The sequence below is a fragment of the Manis pentadactyla genome, chromosome 12 (assembly GCF_030020395.1).
Source record: "Manis pentadactyla isolate mManPen7 chromosome 12, mManPen7.hap1, whole genome shotgun sequence".
NCBI lineage: Eukaryota > Metazoa > Chordata > Mammalia > Pholidota > Manidae > Manis > Manis pentadactyla.
The window spans coordinates 37796131-37812260 of record NC_080030.1 but is presented as its reverse complement, the minus strand read 5'-3'; the positions used below and the strand labels follow the sequence as shown (position 1 = coordinate 37812260).

The following is a 16130-nucleotide window of genomic DNA, read 5'->3' as shown; positions in this document are numbered from 1 at the left end:
TCCACCCCTGGAGATGAGGAAGGAGCCGTATTTCCAGATGCTGTTGCCAATACATCAATGGGAAGAGAGTGAAGTTTCTAAAAGGAAATGAGAAGGGCCAGGGATTTTTGCTGCTGTTGTTGAGATCTTCTGCTTTCAGCAAGAATGCACCCCATCGCCCCTCCGGGAACCTGACCAGGTCCTATGCAGCGAGATGCCATCTTCTCCTTGGCTGAACACAAGGTCATCCTGAGTAATATATGTTTGTGTGGATCTTCGACTTATCTGTTTCTTCCTGCTCAGTAGGTCAGAGACGGTGAATGCATCAGGGCCTTGCTTTTAATTTTTTATCTTTGGACTGTGTGGTCACAGGACTGGGAGTTTGAAACCCCTGCAAGAGCCCAAGACCCACCTTAGAAACTGATTTTTCATCATTTTGATGTGAATGTTACTTTCTTGAGTTTTGGTGGCTGAAGCAAATGTGGTCACTGGGGGTGAGAAGATCAATGTTGGTTTCACCAGGAGCTTGACTTGTGGTCTTGGCCACATGGACCCTGTTTCCAATGAGGAGGGTCCTCTCTCCCCCTTCCTTTCCTATTTTCTTCCTGCTTTCTCTCTACCCCTTCTCCTTCCCTTCCCTCTTATCCTGTGTTTACTAAGGGCTTATTATGGGCTTACTCCTCAACCTGAAGACCTATGCGAGGGTGGATGCTCTTCCCTGGCTTGTGGAGACGTGTCTCTCTAAGGTCTCTCCTAACTGTGTCTTAAACCCAGCCCTCTACCCCTTGCTCCTTCGGCAGTAGCTGGAATATTGAGAAGTTAAAGCAAATGTATTCTGGTGAAGAATACAGATTCTACCTTCAACTCATTATTAGCAGACATATCAGAGATGTCAAATTTGGACAATTCCCATGGGAACATCTTTGTGAGAAATATTTGGAAAGACATAGGCAAAACTGGGACGTGAGTTAATTTGTTAGGCCAGAGCCCTGACGTGCAGGCTGAAGGGCTGTTACCTCTAGCTCTGGATAAGGCTGAACAATGCAGGGCCCCACCTCTGCATTCTTGGCAGCTCAGGTGGGGCCTCCACGTCACTCACTGTATTGCACCGAAGTCGCCCTCTTAAACAGGGAGTTGGTAGACTTGATAATGTGCTGTTTCCACAGATATTTTACTACAATGAGTTGTAATAAAAATGTATGATGAGAATCAGGGCTGGCTCATGAGCAAACTCAGAGCAAAAGCTTTCCTTAGTCACTATCTTTTGAAACAAGAGGTCTTATTGTAGCTTTGCATGAGATTTACTACACTTGAGTTTTCTTAATTTGTAACCTCAATCCCAACGGAAGGATCTCTAATAGCTGCAGCCACTGTGGACTGAAGGGAGACAGAAGATTACTTTTCTCATGAAAGGTAGCAAAATAAACATTTTTATAGTACTTTATCATGTTCAAGTGAGGTGTTTTTCCTTTCTGCCCCAAGTCACTGAATAATATGTCAAGTAGTTGGGTCTCTGTACTGGTGTTTCAGGATTGTTACAGTTGTGCTTTTGTGGGTATCGAGCAGGAAAGTGAGCCCAGGAAAGGTGGCAGTGCTGATGGTCCATGACTGGTAACCACCCGAGTTTTCCAGGTGAGGGCCTCTACCCTTTGGGCTTCACTCAGAGTAGGAGAGGCCATCAGCCCCTACAACAGGGACATTTGACAACAACCAGCAGCAGTGGAAAAAAATTAACACATTCCATTAACCTGGGTTGGCAGAGGAAAGGGACCGTGCAGAGTCGGGCCTACGTTGGAAGGCCTGTCAAAACCAAGCTTTCTTTCACACCCAGTTCTGTCAACTTGCTCTTTCCAGACAGCTGGCCTGTGCATCCTGGATGCCAGGGTCTGTGGCAGGAGCCTTGCATTCCAGGCAGCTGCCATATGTGGCCGGAGCAGTGCTGCCAAGCTGCAGGGCTGGGCCCCCACCCTAAGCTCGGGGCTCCAGGGGCAGCGTGAGGATGAGTTTTTGCAGCATTTCCAGTTGATGAGCAGGTAGTTGTGCAAACGTGCAGAGCCTCCTCAGTTTGCCTAGTTTAGCTTCTTAGGAAAGTCCATTAAGAGAGGCCTTTATAACAGGGACAGTTGTCATTAAGAACATTTATATGATCTCTTGCCTGTTTTTTGCTATTGTTTTGTTTATTTAGTAAGTGATCATGCCTCACCAAACGCTGAAGAGGCAAAGGGCTTTTGTAAAAAATAAAAATTAAGGACCCAAATCACTGCACTAATACTTGGACAGATAAGTTGACTTCTATGTGCTTCTCAACGGCTAATTTTTTCCAAAGCTGAGTTACCTGCCATCAGCCTCCTTCATTACTACAGATTAACGTCACTGCTTGCAAGAGGTGCTCACTTTCCTGCTTGGTACCCACAAAAGCGCAGCTGTAACAATCCTGAAACACCAGTACAGAGACCCAACTACCTGACATATTATTCAGTGACTTCGGGCAGAAAGGAAAAAGACCTCACTGGAACATGATAAAATAAAAATATGCATTTTACTACACATTTAACTATTGGAGAAATAATTATACATTTTACCTGGCTGATTTTTACTTGTACTTAATGATTTTACCTTTAAAGAAGATATATGAAAATGAGGTGAGAATATACAACATTCTCCATGAACCAAACCTAAGAGATTAAATTTTGCCCCAAGTGAAATAGCTAAATTCAGTGGATTTTAATTACTTTTGTCCCCATGGGCTTCTTTTCCCCTTAATTTCTTGTTTTCCCCTTAGGTTACAATGATTAATTTGCAAGTTGAGTCCCATACTATCCACGAAACTAAGCAGCATATATGACAGGCAGGGTAATCAGGTGCCACCTTCTGACTGAGTGGGCTAAGAAAGGGTTTTTCCAGCGTCAGCTTGTCGGCATGCTGGAATGAGGATCACCTGCAGTCACACCTCAGCTCTGCTGGGCCTCTGGCAGGGGCTCCCTCACTCTCTGTGAACCCGTGATTCTAATGGAATCATCAGAATCCATGTTTCTTGTAAAGGCAGGCTGCTAGGCATCTTGTGAGGCAGGACCCATGCACTTTTTTTCATTCCCAGGTTGTTCAGAAGTCATATTTTCTTGACTGAAAATAACAGCAGCTCATGAACACATTTTTACAAGGCAGCAATAACTTACCAGAATATATTTTTTTTCTTGAATGAATCCCAAGGCCTTGGAAATCACCCCTCCCAGCCCACCACATTTTCTTTATATTGCTTTCTCTAATAGCTCTTTTGGCACTGAAATTCTAAACCTAAAGCTTAACACTCAACCAGCATAAGCAACATTCTTAAGGAAAGCCGCCTTAATGTTGGCTTACACATGGAATGGAAATGGCTTGTGTTATCCATCCTTTAAAAAATTTCTAGTGCTCAGCCTCCATGAAATGGATTGCTTATGGGGAGATAATGTCTGTTCTATTCCTTTTTAAGTCTGTGAAAAATGTCATCCTGGTTAATAGGGTGATTAAAACTCTTTATGCTCCAGGAGATAAATGTGATTATGTTTGTCATACTCTACCCAAGATAAAGACAGCAAAGAAGGCGAACTTGAAATTCCATAACATTTTCTCTCTTCCATATCCAGGAACATTCAGAACTCAATACACAGATGGTACTTCACATAAAGAATAACATTATCTGTTAAACATTTTTCCTTCCCATTAACCAATTTAACAATATGCCTCTGGTATAAAAGGAATAGACAATTGACTAAATCTGATATCTGAGTTCTGACAGTAGAAAAACACCACTGTGGTCATACTGCTTGTCTCCCTTTCAACTTCCTTCTTTGTTGCTTCATTTTTGTTTTTAAAATGCAACTGGAGTCCATGCTTGATATCTGTTCGAGGGAACCTGGCCCCATCAACCTTCTCTCACCAGGTGATTCATGATCATTCTTATGGGAGAATCATGACATCCCTCAGGACAACAGATATATATGGAAAAAGTTCTGTAAACATTAGGCATGCCACACAAATGTGTATCCACACAATCATGCCTTCAGGCCTCCTGTGCACCAGGCCCTGTGTGAACAGAGTGCACACCCATTCCCTTGGACTCAGCCTAGTAACATGGACAACATCCTCCTCGGTTGGCTCCTGCCTCTCCTGACATCATTTCATTCAAAGGCTAGAAATCTTTGCTTAGCAGAGACTTACTTAAATGCGAAAGGCAGGTAAAGAGTTTTTGCTATACCATATACTCTGATAAATTCCACAATCCTTTCTTTTTTGTCTTGGATTTTTAACAGAATCCCAGATGTTGATTACACCTGTTTAATTAATTTAACAATACAGCAATTTTACAGGCTAACATGGTTTGGAGAAAAATGTTATATTAGGCACTTGACATTTCATTTAAAAATTTTCCTTAGAACTAAAAGGTTTCATTATAACAGGTAAGTTTCAAATATACTTTATTAAACTGGATTGCTGGAGACTGAGCAATTATAAAGAAATTGCACAACTGATACTCAACCAGAGGTTATTTTTGTGGACATATTAAGATATTTTTCTTTAATATCCAGTAAAAAAATTGCATGTAGACATTATTGTCTGTTTTCTCTAAGAGAACATGGAGGACAGGGAAAGGTGGGGTGCGTATTTAAGAATTTACCAGTAGTAGTTTCATCAGGGAGGCAGTACTATATACCTAATATTGAGACTCAATACTCAGATAGCTTTCCGGTTAAAAATATTTTTTAAGATAGATGATATTTGGGTTATTTTTACACTGACAACTGAAACAAAACTACAAATTCTGTCAATGTTTAGGGACTCAGAACCAACTTCTCAAAAAAAGTACATTTTATACTCATATTATTATTTCAGCATGATTGTACCTTTTCAAGTTATCATAATCTGTTGCTAGTTCCTGTCTACATATAGCAATTTACAGGGCCTTAAAGGGAGGTCATCAGGGAAATAACAAGCAGATGCAAATCAGACTGCATTCAGGACACAGAGCCACACCTACTACCTGACGTACAGGATTGACTCAATCACCTGTCATTTTGAATCTGCCTAATAGGAGCAAGTCTTCTAAGTTCTGACAATCACATACAAGTAATGCTGTTGAAACTAATTTCATCAGACATACTGAGGTGCTATGGCTATTAGGAATCCGTTTATAAAGACTTTCCATCATAAGTTATTATAAATTTTTTTCAGATTCAAAACTTGGTTTACTGTTATAGTCATAAACAGAAGTATTTCCCCCAGGATCTTGTCTACATAGAAAAATTATCCATATAGTTATCTTTAAATAGTCTTCCTAACTTTGAGGAAACTCTACCCTCCCCGTAAAGCACACACACATAAGCCCACATCAATTGAGGTGAAGCACAGTCTCCTATGAGGACACCCAGCAGCATCCATCCTGTGGTTCAGTCAACAATCTGCACAATCTGCTCCTGAGGAGAAATCAAGAGAGTCCCTCTGCCATTGTAGCATCTCATTTGGATTTCAATGCTTCCTCCCACTCAACAGCTGATTCAGAGTTCTTGGGAATTGCTGGAAATACTGACTGCATTTTACTTCGGAAGTCTTTCATCTGAACAAAGAAAAAAAAATCAGTCATCCAATGTTAAAAGGAGAGGAGAAGAGCCAAAGCAATCAGGGATGGACGCCACTGCTAACGGGACGATACTTCAGAGCTGGTGAGGACAGAACAAAGAAAGAGCAGGAAAAGGTAAAGACTGTGTTTAGCTACCTCAAAAGATTACATGCACCTCTTTTCTTCTCCCAAGTGTACATCTTTTGGGTCTTAAATAAAACACTCTGAGTCTGGAAGGCAACATGCTCTAAATTCTCAAACTTCAATCTTTATTCCTTACCAGAAGAACAGTATATTTGTTGGCTTTCATATATAAAGATACAGCTGAGAATGAAATTTTTGTCTCTCGGAGTGAATGAATATATTGAGACTATTCAAAGTTAGAATGTTGGAGCCAGAAGGAAGGAGTGGAGAGAAGAAACTCCTTCCCCACAGGAAAGAAGAGTGGAGAAAACAATAATGAGTCAATGAATGGCAGATAAACTAGAATGTTTTTCTGTGCCAGTGTTGAGAAATCAGTGCAGAGATTTTACCTGCCGAGGTAGATTTGGAATCTTAGGAGTCAGGGACTGGAGGATCTTAATACATAGTGTCAACCAGAAGCTTGGCCCCACCTAAGGTGTTGTACCACCCTATGGGAAGGGGACACTAATTTATGGGAATTAGGTAATCTTTACAGTAGACAGTACTGGCTACACACTCATTGGTTCATTCTTTTTAGTCTGTATGGTCCTGTTATGAGTTACTATTTCAGAAGCACTACAGCATCACAATTTTCTCATCAGCCATACACAAGTCATTTCTTATGAGTGGTTATTTTGAGAGTCAGCTAATACTATTTTATGTTGATGCTCATTTATTTCAATTTGAAGCTGAATCCTTACCTTGTTGCCAGATTTGGGGAGTGCATTTTGTTTGGGGCTTGTAAATTCTCAGACACTTACTCCAGTCATTGTGACACTGCTATTGGCAGGAGAGACTCTGGTTATCAGGTAGACCTCTGTTCAAATCCTAGCTCCACTCCTTGAGAAAGCTGCTTACCCTTTTCTAGGCAGTAGTTTCCATGTGTGTACAGTGGAAACAATTATCTGCTGACAGGGTTGTGAGGAGTGAGATGATGCCGATGAAGCACAGCACCTAACACTGGGTGCTCAATATGTATTAGCTACAGTCATTACAGCACCAAAATATGTGTTGTGTTCGAAGAACAAAGCTTGTATGAACATTATGGTATGTTTGTTAAAAGCATTACTTTATGATATATATCATTTTGGTTTAAATATTTTTGACACTGGAAGATACTAAGGTTACCCATTACATTAGTCTGTAGGAGTTCCACGTCAACCATCTCAACGTTTGGATCCCAACACCAATCTTGAAGACACACGTGCATGGCATATGTGTCTCTCCAACCCCCTCTTCCCTGTAGCTCTCTAGTTTGCACTGTGTTGAACCCTTCATTAGAGATTTTCAACTAGAGGCAGTACTGCATCCCTGGGGACCAGAAATGTAGTTCCAAATAGCAGGTTTCAAATAGCGTGTCATGACAACTTGGTTGTCACAATCACAGGGGACTACTATTTGCATTTGATGGGGGAGGGTGGGCACGGATTCTAAATGTCGAGAACAACCCACAATAATTTATTCAAAACATCTAGAATGACCCACATGATTTGTCCAAAATACCAACAGTGTCCCTGTTGAGGAGCCTTGCATAGACTTTCTCAGCTGATCAGGCCAGTTTGCAGTGTGCTCTCTGGTGCCTTCCCTTCACCTTTGTGAATGAACATGTAACAACTAAGCCTAATGCGTGTTTCACATGGGGAGTCAGAAATCCAGGACATGAAAAGAATCATTTATCATCCCACCTCCTCAGGATACGGAACGTGGTCTGTAGCTGAGAAGTGAGAGGGTGGGAGACACAGAGGAGCCTGGGAAGGACAGGAAAGGTGGCCGCTCTGCTTCAGCATGGGGGGGCTGTTCCCACTTCCTCCTCTTGGCCCGACTTTTTTCTTTCCTCTCATTTCCCAAGTATTGCATTCTTTACTTGTTCCTAGGGTCATAAGCAACTGAACCATTAGCAGGACTCATAGCTGAAATAGCCAACTAGGAAGAGGCAGGCTCCGGAGCGATGTGAAGGAAGGGAGGCAAGTGGGAGAAAGAACACTTTCACCTTCTTTAATTTTACAGCTGTGAAAATAGAAGAGTCTACAACAGTCTACGTTTAAGTTACAAAAAGGGCCTCAAATTGCTCTAAACAATAGTGTTCCATAGAAGGTTTTTAAGCTTGTACAATTTATATGGATAGTAAATGAAAACCTTCAGTTTTGTTTACTGTATCATTTGTGATATGTAATTCAGAGGTGTGGGTCTTACCAGTGATACCCCATCACAGGCCAACAGAACATCACCCTGCTTAAAAATTGAGTTGAGAACCTTTAAGCAAATTTGGTTATAAAATAAATATACTGAATTCCACAGTAACAATCATAGCTATTGCCCTAGAACCACGCCCCTACCCTTCTGTCCCAAGAGTGTGAAGATGAGGCATGTTGAACACTTCTGTCTCTATCCAGCAACTCAGTTTTACTCTGAAGCACTTTCCAAACTCTAGGGATCTCTTTCCTGCAGTCTCTGTCTTCTCTTTCCTCTGCCCAGGGAGAGGGCTCCCCTGGTTTTGGGTCACAGGGCCAAAGCAGGACCCTTGAGGTACCTACCCTTCTAAGCAGGACACCTGGGTACTGCACAACTCCAGGGGCTGCTCTCCACAGAGACAACACACAGATGGCACTCCCTAACAACGAGCCCACTGCTCCAAGAACCTCATCCTTAAGTCCCAATGTCTGTGTCTAACAGTGCCAGGCTGTAGTAGTATCAGAAAGTCCTACCATTTTAGGCAGCAGTTCTTAAACCAAGTGTCATGACAACTGGGAAATGTATTACAAGTACTTTTTCATTGATATGGACATTCTGAAGATTGGACGTGATTGACCTTTTAGCTATGAGAAGAGATACAAGATTATTTCTCTTATAACGTTACTCTCATTCACAATGCAACAGCTTTTTGAGGGGACATATAGCCAGTATGCCAGGAGTGAAACATGGATGCTGCTGCATGTTTACCTCAAATGTCTTAGCAGAGAAAAAAACAACAAGAAAACTTCTGGTCTAATATATGGTGTGCTGAATACTTACTTAAAAGGTCAGGATATCCCCCTCCCAATTTAATTAGAGAAAACCCTTAGAGCATCTATTCTAAAAAATAGGCAGTTATTGGAATTCAAATCCAAGTTTTAAAATATCTTTGCCTTTGACTAGCTCATTTAGCTTCAATTAACTCCCATAGGACTGCTGCCAACCTCAGAGCTAGAGCTAGAATGGTGAGAAAGCTCTCCGATATGTCAACAATTACAGCGCCAATGGAATTCTGAAGAACCTGGAAATTCAGCTTCCTCATAAAACAGAATGAGACTATAAATGTTGTCTGAACAGGAATAATAATGCCTGCCACTTGAGATCACCTATGTGCCAGGCACTGTACCAAGCACTAGGCTATTTATTTAGTCTTTGTAATTCTATGTGGCAGAAATGAGGACCACCATTTACATATGAGAAACCAGAGGTCAGAGAGATTAACCCATCCACGGTGACGTGGTCTGTAGTACAAATGCCTGACTGATGTGCCTTCCCCATAGCCACTCTGGTTCTGTGACCTACAAAGCATGGTACCTCTATAACATCTACTCATGCACCAGCTTTCACTAAAAATGACTTTAAAAGCACAAAATATATTCTTGCAATGGCAACCATTTTATTTAGAATGGTATGGCAGATTATTACCAATGTTCACTAATAGCCAGGACTCATCTACCTCTGGATACAGGTTGAGTTATACTTCTTCACCCTTGTGAAGTCAGGTAACCATGTGACTAGTTCTGGCTAATGAAATGTGAGCAAAAGCAATGTGCATCACTTTCAGGGTGAAGCATTTAACTGCAGGCTTCTTTCCTTTCTAAGGCAGTCACAGAAGCCGATGTTGCTACAATGGTACCTCAAGGTCAAAGCTACCTGAAGTATGAAGCCAGCTTCTGGAGGACAGCTTCCCTAGAGTAAAGTAAACCTATGGTGAATTTTACAAGAGAAATAAACCTTTGTTATTTTAAGCCACACATTTGGAGATTGGTTTTTCACTGGAGAATAACTCAGTCTATCCTGATAGAGATTGTGAAGAAAATTACAGGACATAAGGATGCTCTGATCCCCTTCAATATTATGTTAAATTTGGCTGAAACATAGCTGAATAAAAAGCCAAGGGTTGGACAAAGAGGAAGAACTCTGTGTAGTTAAGCTTAAAAAGCTCTTAGAACCACCTTTCTTCCCACTTTCAGCATATCAGTTAGTCCCAGTATATGACACTGCTCCCTGGGTAATCAGGACACTTCTAGATGTTTCCAATGAAATGGGATGGGAGCTCTGACCAGCATGGTTAAGGGTCATTTTCCGTGTGGATCACTGTCCTACATCAATTTGGTAAGATTCAATAAGCAGGACTGGCTTAAATTAGAGAGCAGATGCTGGTATTTTTCAATTTTGATTAGGCCTGTTGATATCCACATGGATCCTGAGATACATTTGAATGTATTATTTAATATTCAATTGCATTAGGAAGGCCAATATAAATAAAAATATCTCAGCTCATTTTCTAAGTTATTAGTAATATCATTTAGGTAAAAGTCAGTTATCTTCACTTTCTTCTAAACTCTCACTGTAACACATGCATAAACTCTAGAACCTGTAGTAAAGTTAATTTAGGTATAAAAAGTGATGTGTAACTTTTTAAGAAATACAATCCCTGAAGTAGTCATTAAAGTGGCCAATTTTTATTAACAGCAGGGCAGAATTCAAAAGCAAAAGCTTTCTGTTAACGTAAATGAAACAGCAACAGGGATGACCCCGGAACACCATAGGACGAGGGCCCACTATCTACTGCAAAGACAGCCCTGTAAGAACGACTTCGAGGACACTTCTTGATTTAATGCTAAAAGGTCAGGTTCTCAGACGCAGTCCTAAGATGATTTCAGTCAGGCTTTATTTTCAGTTACTGCAAAATTCTGGGATATTTCCTTTTTCTACCAAATAAATGACAGTAACTGCCACCTCTGTCAGTCTCTTTCTAAAAGCTTTATATTTTACTGTTTTAAACGCTTTATAACAGCTACCAACCGGATCACTATTATTTTCGTATTTCAACCTAATGATCCGGCTTCACTGCCCTGCATACAAGAGCACGTGTGCATATCCAAGTGTGAGCGCATGCACACACACCCAGGATCTACTTGTAGCTCCATTTTATAGGGCCCAGGGACATAGACAGCTGATGGCTCCATTGCATACAGAACTTCTGTGTGGGCAGTTATTTTTACATTGTAGGGGTTACAACTTTTGGAATAGTATATAATTAAACAGGCATTAAGGCAGCCAGAACAACAATTAACATGTACTGAATGAAAAATTTAATTTCTATGACAATAAATACCTACATTCTACATGCTTTTGGACTAAATGGCAACTACACACACACACACACACACACACACACACACACACATGTATCAAACACTGTGTGTGTGTGTGCTTGTATCAGGCAACTACTGGTACATAAGTGGTACAAAGACACTTTGATGCAGTCACTTAGGAATTGTTAAAAAAAAAAAAAAAATCATCCAGCATCTGGATGCTAAATTCAAGAGCTGGGGGCTAAATAAACAAGGTAGTTACTCTATCCTCTTCTGTTTCCAACTTTTAGGAACTCAAGTTTATTAAAGAATTTGACATACACAACCCCATAACTATAATCTCTTCTTCAATAATTTCAGAATGGTCGTTTTAAACAACTTTAAAGTTTGAGCTCCTTCTGAATTTCCCAAAGTGTTTCTGCACTCTTCTTCAGGCGAGCCTCTTCTTCAGGGGTCAGCTTCACTTTTATAAGGTCTGTAACACCGCTCTCTCCCAAGATACACGGCACACTGAGGAATACGTCTTCATTTATTCCGTAGAGACCCTTAATCATGGTGGAAACAGGATGCACTCTCCTAAGATTCTTTAAAATACTTTCTGTTAAATCAGCTACGGATAGCCCAATGGCCCAAGAAGTATAACCTTTCGCTTTAATAATCTCATAGGCGCTGACAATCACGTCTTTATGGACATTTCCCCACCGCTCGGGATCTTTATCAGTTCCTATATCTGGGTTCAGATCCTTCAGAGGGACACCAGCGATGTTCACTCCACTCCACACAGGAACACTTGAGTCTCCATGCTCTCCAAGGATCCACCCATGGCAGTTTTCAGAATGGATACCAAGCCTTTGCCCAATCAAGAAACGGAAGCGGGCAGTGTCCAGATTACAACCGCTTCCAATGACACGGTTCTTAGGAAATTCACTCAACTTCCAGGCTACGTAAGTTAAGATATCCACAGGATTGGAAACGACAATCAGTTTGCAGCGAGGACTGTACTGGATAATACTGGAAATCATTGATTTAAAGATGGTTACATTTCGCTGGACTAAATTAAGGCGCGTTTCTCCTTTCTCCTGGCGTGCGCCTGCTGTAATAATCACTACGGCGGAGTTGGCAGTGACGAGGTAGTCTTTGCCGGCGACAACATTTGGCATCCTGATGAAAGGACTGCCATGCTGCAGATCCATAGTCTCGCCCTTCAGTTTGCCTTCATCAACATCCACAAGGGCAAGCTCATCACTCAGGCCTTTTAACAGGACGCTGATGGCGCAGGCCATGCCAACCGACCCAGTGCCTATAATGGAGACCTTGTGGTGGTGAACGGCCTCCTCAGACGTGACGTTCTTCACGAGTTCGCACCTCACACTCACCATCGTGGCCACGGGGCTGCTGGGCTGGGCGCCCTCGGCAGAGGTGGCTGCCGGCTGCTGGGAACACGGTGCCCTCGCCACGCACAGGAAGTTCGCTCTTGCAGCACCCACGCTCCGGCTGGCCCGCAGGGATCCCACCGCCCAGCTCATGGCCACTCACTCAAGAGATGCAGGAAGAGAATGGAGGAAGCGGGCAGATGAGCTTTGAGGCGCGAAGAAACAGAGGGCAACCGCTGGGCGTCTCCTCAGTCTGCTACTGCGGCTGCGCATGGCCAGGACCTCGGGAGGCCCCCAAGGCCCACCAGGGCGGCTGCGCAGGGCAGGCCCCGCTCACATGGCCTCACCAGGGATTCCGCCAAGTACTCCTCACCCCTCCTCCGGGTGGGGTAGAAATGAATTATGGAGTTGAAGTTTACGTCTGATGAAATATATACCCTAATATACCAATAACTACAGAAGTCCAACTGAAAGTAGTGGCACTTTCTCCCCACTTGTAAACAGCACTGGACCATGTAATGATCCTCAAAGCTCTCCTCTCATTCTGAAAGCAATATGGTGACCCTAATGGGGCTCTTGGTACATACCCCTTTCACAGCAAAAGAAAAGATTTCAGTTTCAGAATGCTGAATCTTGACCAAATGAGTATTTTATATTCAGGACTTGAAAAGGTACTCTAATTTTTATTGACACTGAAATGCAGTCTACGAAGAGAGGAACAATAAGCAAAGGAGCTGGTAAAGGGTGGGAAAGTGTGGCAATTACTGAAGTTCCTGCAATGCGGTTTTAGTGTAACTTGGGACTTGCACAGGGACTCGACACCCTGTTTAGATGGTACAGTCACAAGCTCCATGACACAAAATGTAAGAGCAACACATACATCAGTCCTCTCCATGCTGGTGATCAGGTAACCATTTGTCAAATTGAAAACTGGAATTTTAAAAATGATTATTGGTGGATAATATCTTAAAGGGATCGTATTAAAAGATGAACTTTTGACAGCTATCACTTCTTTTGTCCAAGTCACAACTGAAAGTTTTAACCTAATCCCTGTCCCCACCTTCTTCCTATACTGATTCCTTTGACCAGTCATTTTCCAAGGTAAGTGTTCTTGAGGATGAAATTCAAGCACATAAACACTCTTAGACAGATAGCTTCTTTCTATAGTAATTTTCTTTCTAGAGTGTGAACCTCTTCAGAAATACAATCTCTATGACAGCTGCCTCTTCAGTTTTTCTCTTTAGTCACAAGTAAATCAATTTTGAGAAAAATAACCCTCTCCAAAATAAAAATGCCTAAAAAATACCTTTTTATTTATACTAAGTCTTCAGATAAGTAAAGAACTAAGAAAGACAAAGAGATGTCCATGAGCTCCAGACCTTTATTCAGGTCTATTCAAAGATGTGGAAAGCCCAATTGAACTGGACATCTCCCTAGAGACCTTCTATCTTAGGTGTCCATTAATCATTCTGAATGGAAAACCTAATACCAATTATCTATTCAAAATGCAATATAATATTATAGTTGATATCAGGATTATTCCATAACACTTTTGCTCACAACACTCAGAAAATGATGACCAGCAAATTTCTGGACCAGGAATGGTTGCAACTAAGTCATTCTATTCCTTCCATTTGGACTCTCACCTCCAGGTCCCTCTGCCCTTCTCCCATTTAGGAGTCCAGTTCAAATATTCTACCCTCTCCTAAGTCTTCTACAAGCAGAATTGACTTTTAAAAAACTCTGTGCTACTAGGGTACTGTGCACCTCTCTATTATAGGATTTATCACACACAAATATAATTTTTTATGAATTTGTTACTCCAAAGGGATCACTTTTTGTTTATCAGAATATTCCTAGATGCCCTCACAAAAAAAATATATATATATATATATATATATATATATATATAAACACACTTCCAATTGTAAAATAAATAAGTAACCGGGATGTAATATATAGCATAAGGAATATAATCAAAATATTGTAACAACTTGGTATGGTGATAGCTGGTACCTAGAATTATCATGTATATAAATGTTGAATCACTGTGTTGTACACCTGAAACTAATGTAATGTAATACTGTGTGTCAACTACCCTTCAATAAAAAAAATAAAAAATTTTTAAAAATTAAAAAAAAAAGAATATTCCTATCCTCTAGAACAGAGCTTGATACATAATATTTGTAAAAGAATGAGTAAATAACTATAGAATTCAGTTAAGCAAAGCTAAAGTGCTAGAACATTTCTTAGCAAGGTTGATGCACACATTTCAGAAAGCTATTGATAAGCTAAACGATTTCTCAAGTGTTTTCAAAGACAATACCTACCATTATCAAGTTAGATAAAAAAAAAATCTCTACAGTGCTACAAGGTACAATCATATTATAACAAATACGTAATGGCAGAGAAAATATTTTCATCCTTTAAAACAATTAAAAGTTTTTGTTCTTTAGAAAGCTTTTAAAAAATAAACCACATGAAACCCTTGGTTTGAAAAAAAGGTGCAATGAAAACAGTGTTCATTAATAACAGAAGCTACAAACTCACCAGTTTGCAAGTACAGCGTCATATAAACAATTATTTTAAAGTCTTCTCTGATTTAAAATCATAAAATGCAAATTGGAATTTTAAAACAAATTAGTGGGCTGTGATTCTATTGCTTACAGACACTAAAATCTACATAATTTTGAAATCTTTGTGGGGGTCTTTACAAATCCCAGCACCTGAATGTATTCCCTTTGTCAGCAATTCTGGTGATGCTGAGAGAAGGGCAAAGGCAGGGCCACAAGCTTTGTTGTGTAGAAAAAGGGTAAAAGGTCAATTCAAAAAGCAACACCGTGACAAACTTCCTATTTATGGCATTCAAATATTATATAAATTGGCAGGTTTTTATAGTAAGTTATCCAAATCTCACTTTTGGTCTTTAAAGACAACAGCTTACATATACTTTTTGAGGCACTACAAAAGAGCTGCATGTATTAATCATTCAAAAGGAAAAAAGAAATATTTTACTGAGGCACAAAACATGAAAAACAAAGAAATTAAAATTCCTAAGTATGTGTTTAACCATCCCAAATCATATCTAAAAATTCAGCAAGTTTAATTCTATGGCCATAGACTGTAACTGTGTAGGTGTTGTTCTATTAATTCAACCATTTACTCTCTCTGCTTGGATTAAGTAACAAATAATACTGTAGTCCCCAGAACTGCTTTATTCATCTAAAAAAAATGACATTAAGAATATGTTTGTGTATGGAAGTTACTTTTATAATCTCAAAACAGATTAATCCATGTTGTAAAGGTTAAAAACTGATTTGTCTTAAGACTCCATATAGGCAAAACAGCACAGGAGGAAAAGGAAGGAGTTTCCTGGGCAAGATTAGCAAGCACCAGGCTCAGAGGCTGAAGATCGCGGCCTCTCAGCATGGCTGGAACTCTGAGGGTGACAAAGGCCTATGCGAGAAACAGCTGGGCTCTCAAGTGTACCACCGCTGACATTCTGGACCAGATCATTCTTTGCAGGGGCCTGTGCTGTGCGCTGTGGGAGATTAAGCCGCACCCCCGCCTCTGTCCACTGGAGGCCAGTAGCACCTCTGCAGTTATGACAAGTGAACATGTCTCCAGACACTGCCAGAGAGCTTTCTTCTGGTGGAAGAGGAAATC

At 40.8% G+C, this 16130-nt stretch overlaps 2 protein-coding genes across 2 annotated transcripts in view; both read right to left on the bottom strand.

The window, feature by feature from the left end:
* Nucleotides 1–4157: 4157 nt before the first annotated feature.
* The window catches only part of TMEM242 (transmembrane protein 242), a 30727-nt gene continuing 18754 nt past the window's right edge, over nucleotides 4158–16130 (bottom strand). Inside the window, exon 4 of the mRNA XM_036886746.2 lies at nucleotides 4158–5572. Coding sequence (XP_036742641.2) covers nucleotides 5474–5572 — 99 coding nt within the window. The 3' untranslated portion in view covers nucleotides 4158–5473. The remainder of the gene's footprint in view (nucleotides 5573–16130) is intronic.
* Nucleotides 11177–14317, bottom strand: LOC118913052 (L-lactate dehydrogenase A-like 6A). Its single transcript, XM_036886745.2, has one exon. The coding sequence runs from the start codon at nucleotides 12615–12617 to the stop codon at nucleotides 11472–11474; it is 1146 nt and encodes a 381-aa protein (XP_036742640.2). The 5' UTR covers nucleotides 12618–14317; the 3' UTR covers nucleotides 11177–11471.

Bases quoted from the DNA above. Each gene is read 5' to 3' on its own strand.
- LOC118913052 (XM_036886745.2), bottom strand. From the start codon at position 12,617: ATGAGCTGGGCGGTGGGATCCCTGCGGGCCAGCCGGAGCGTGGGTGCT.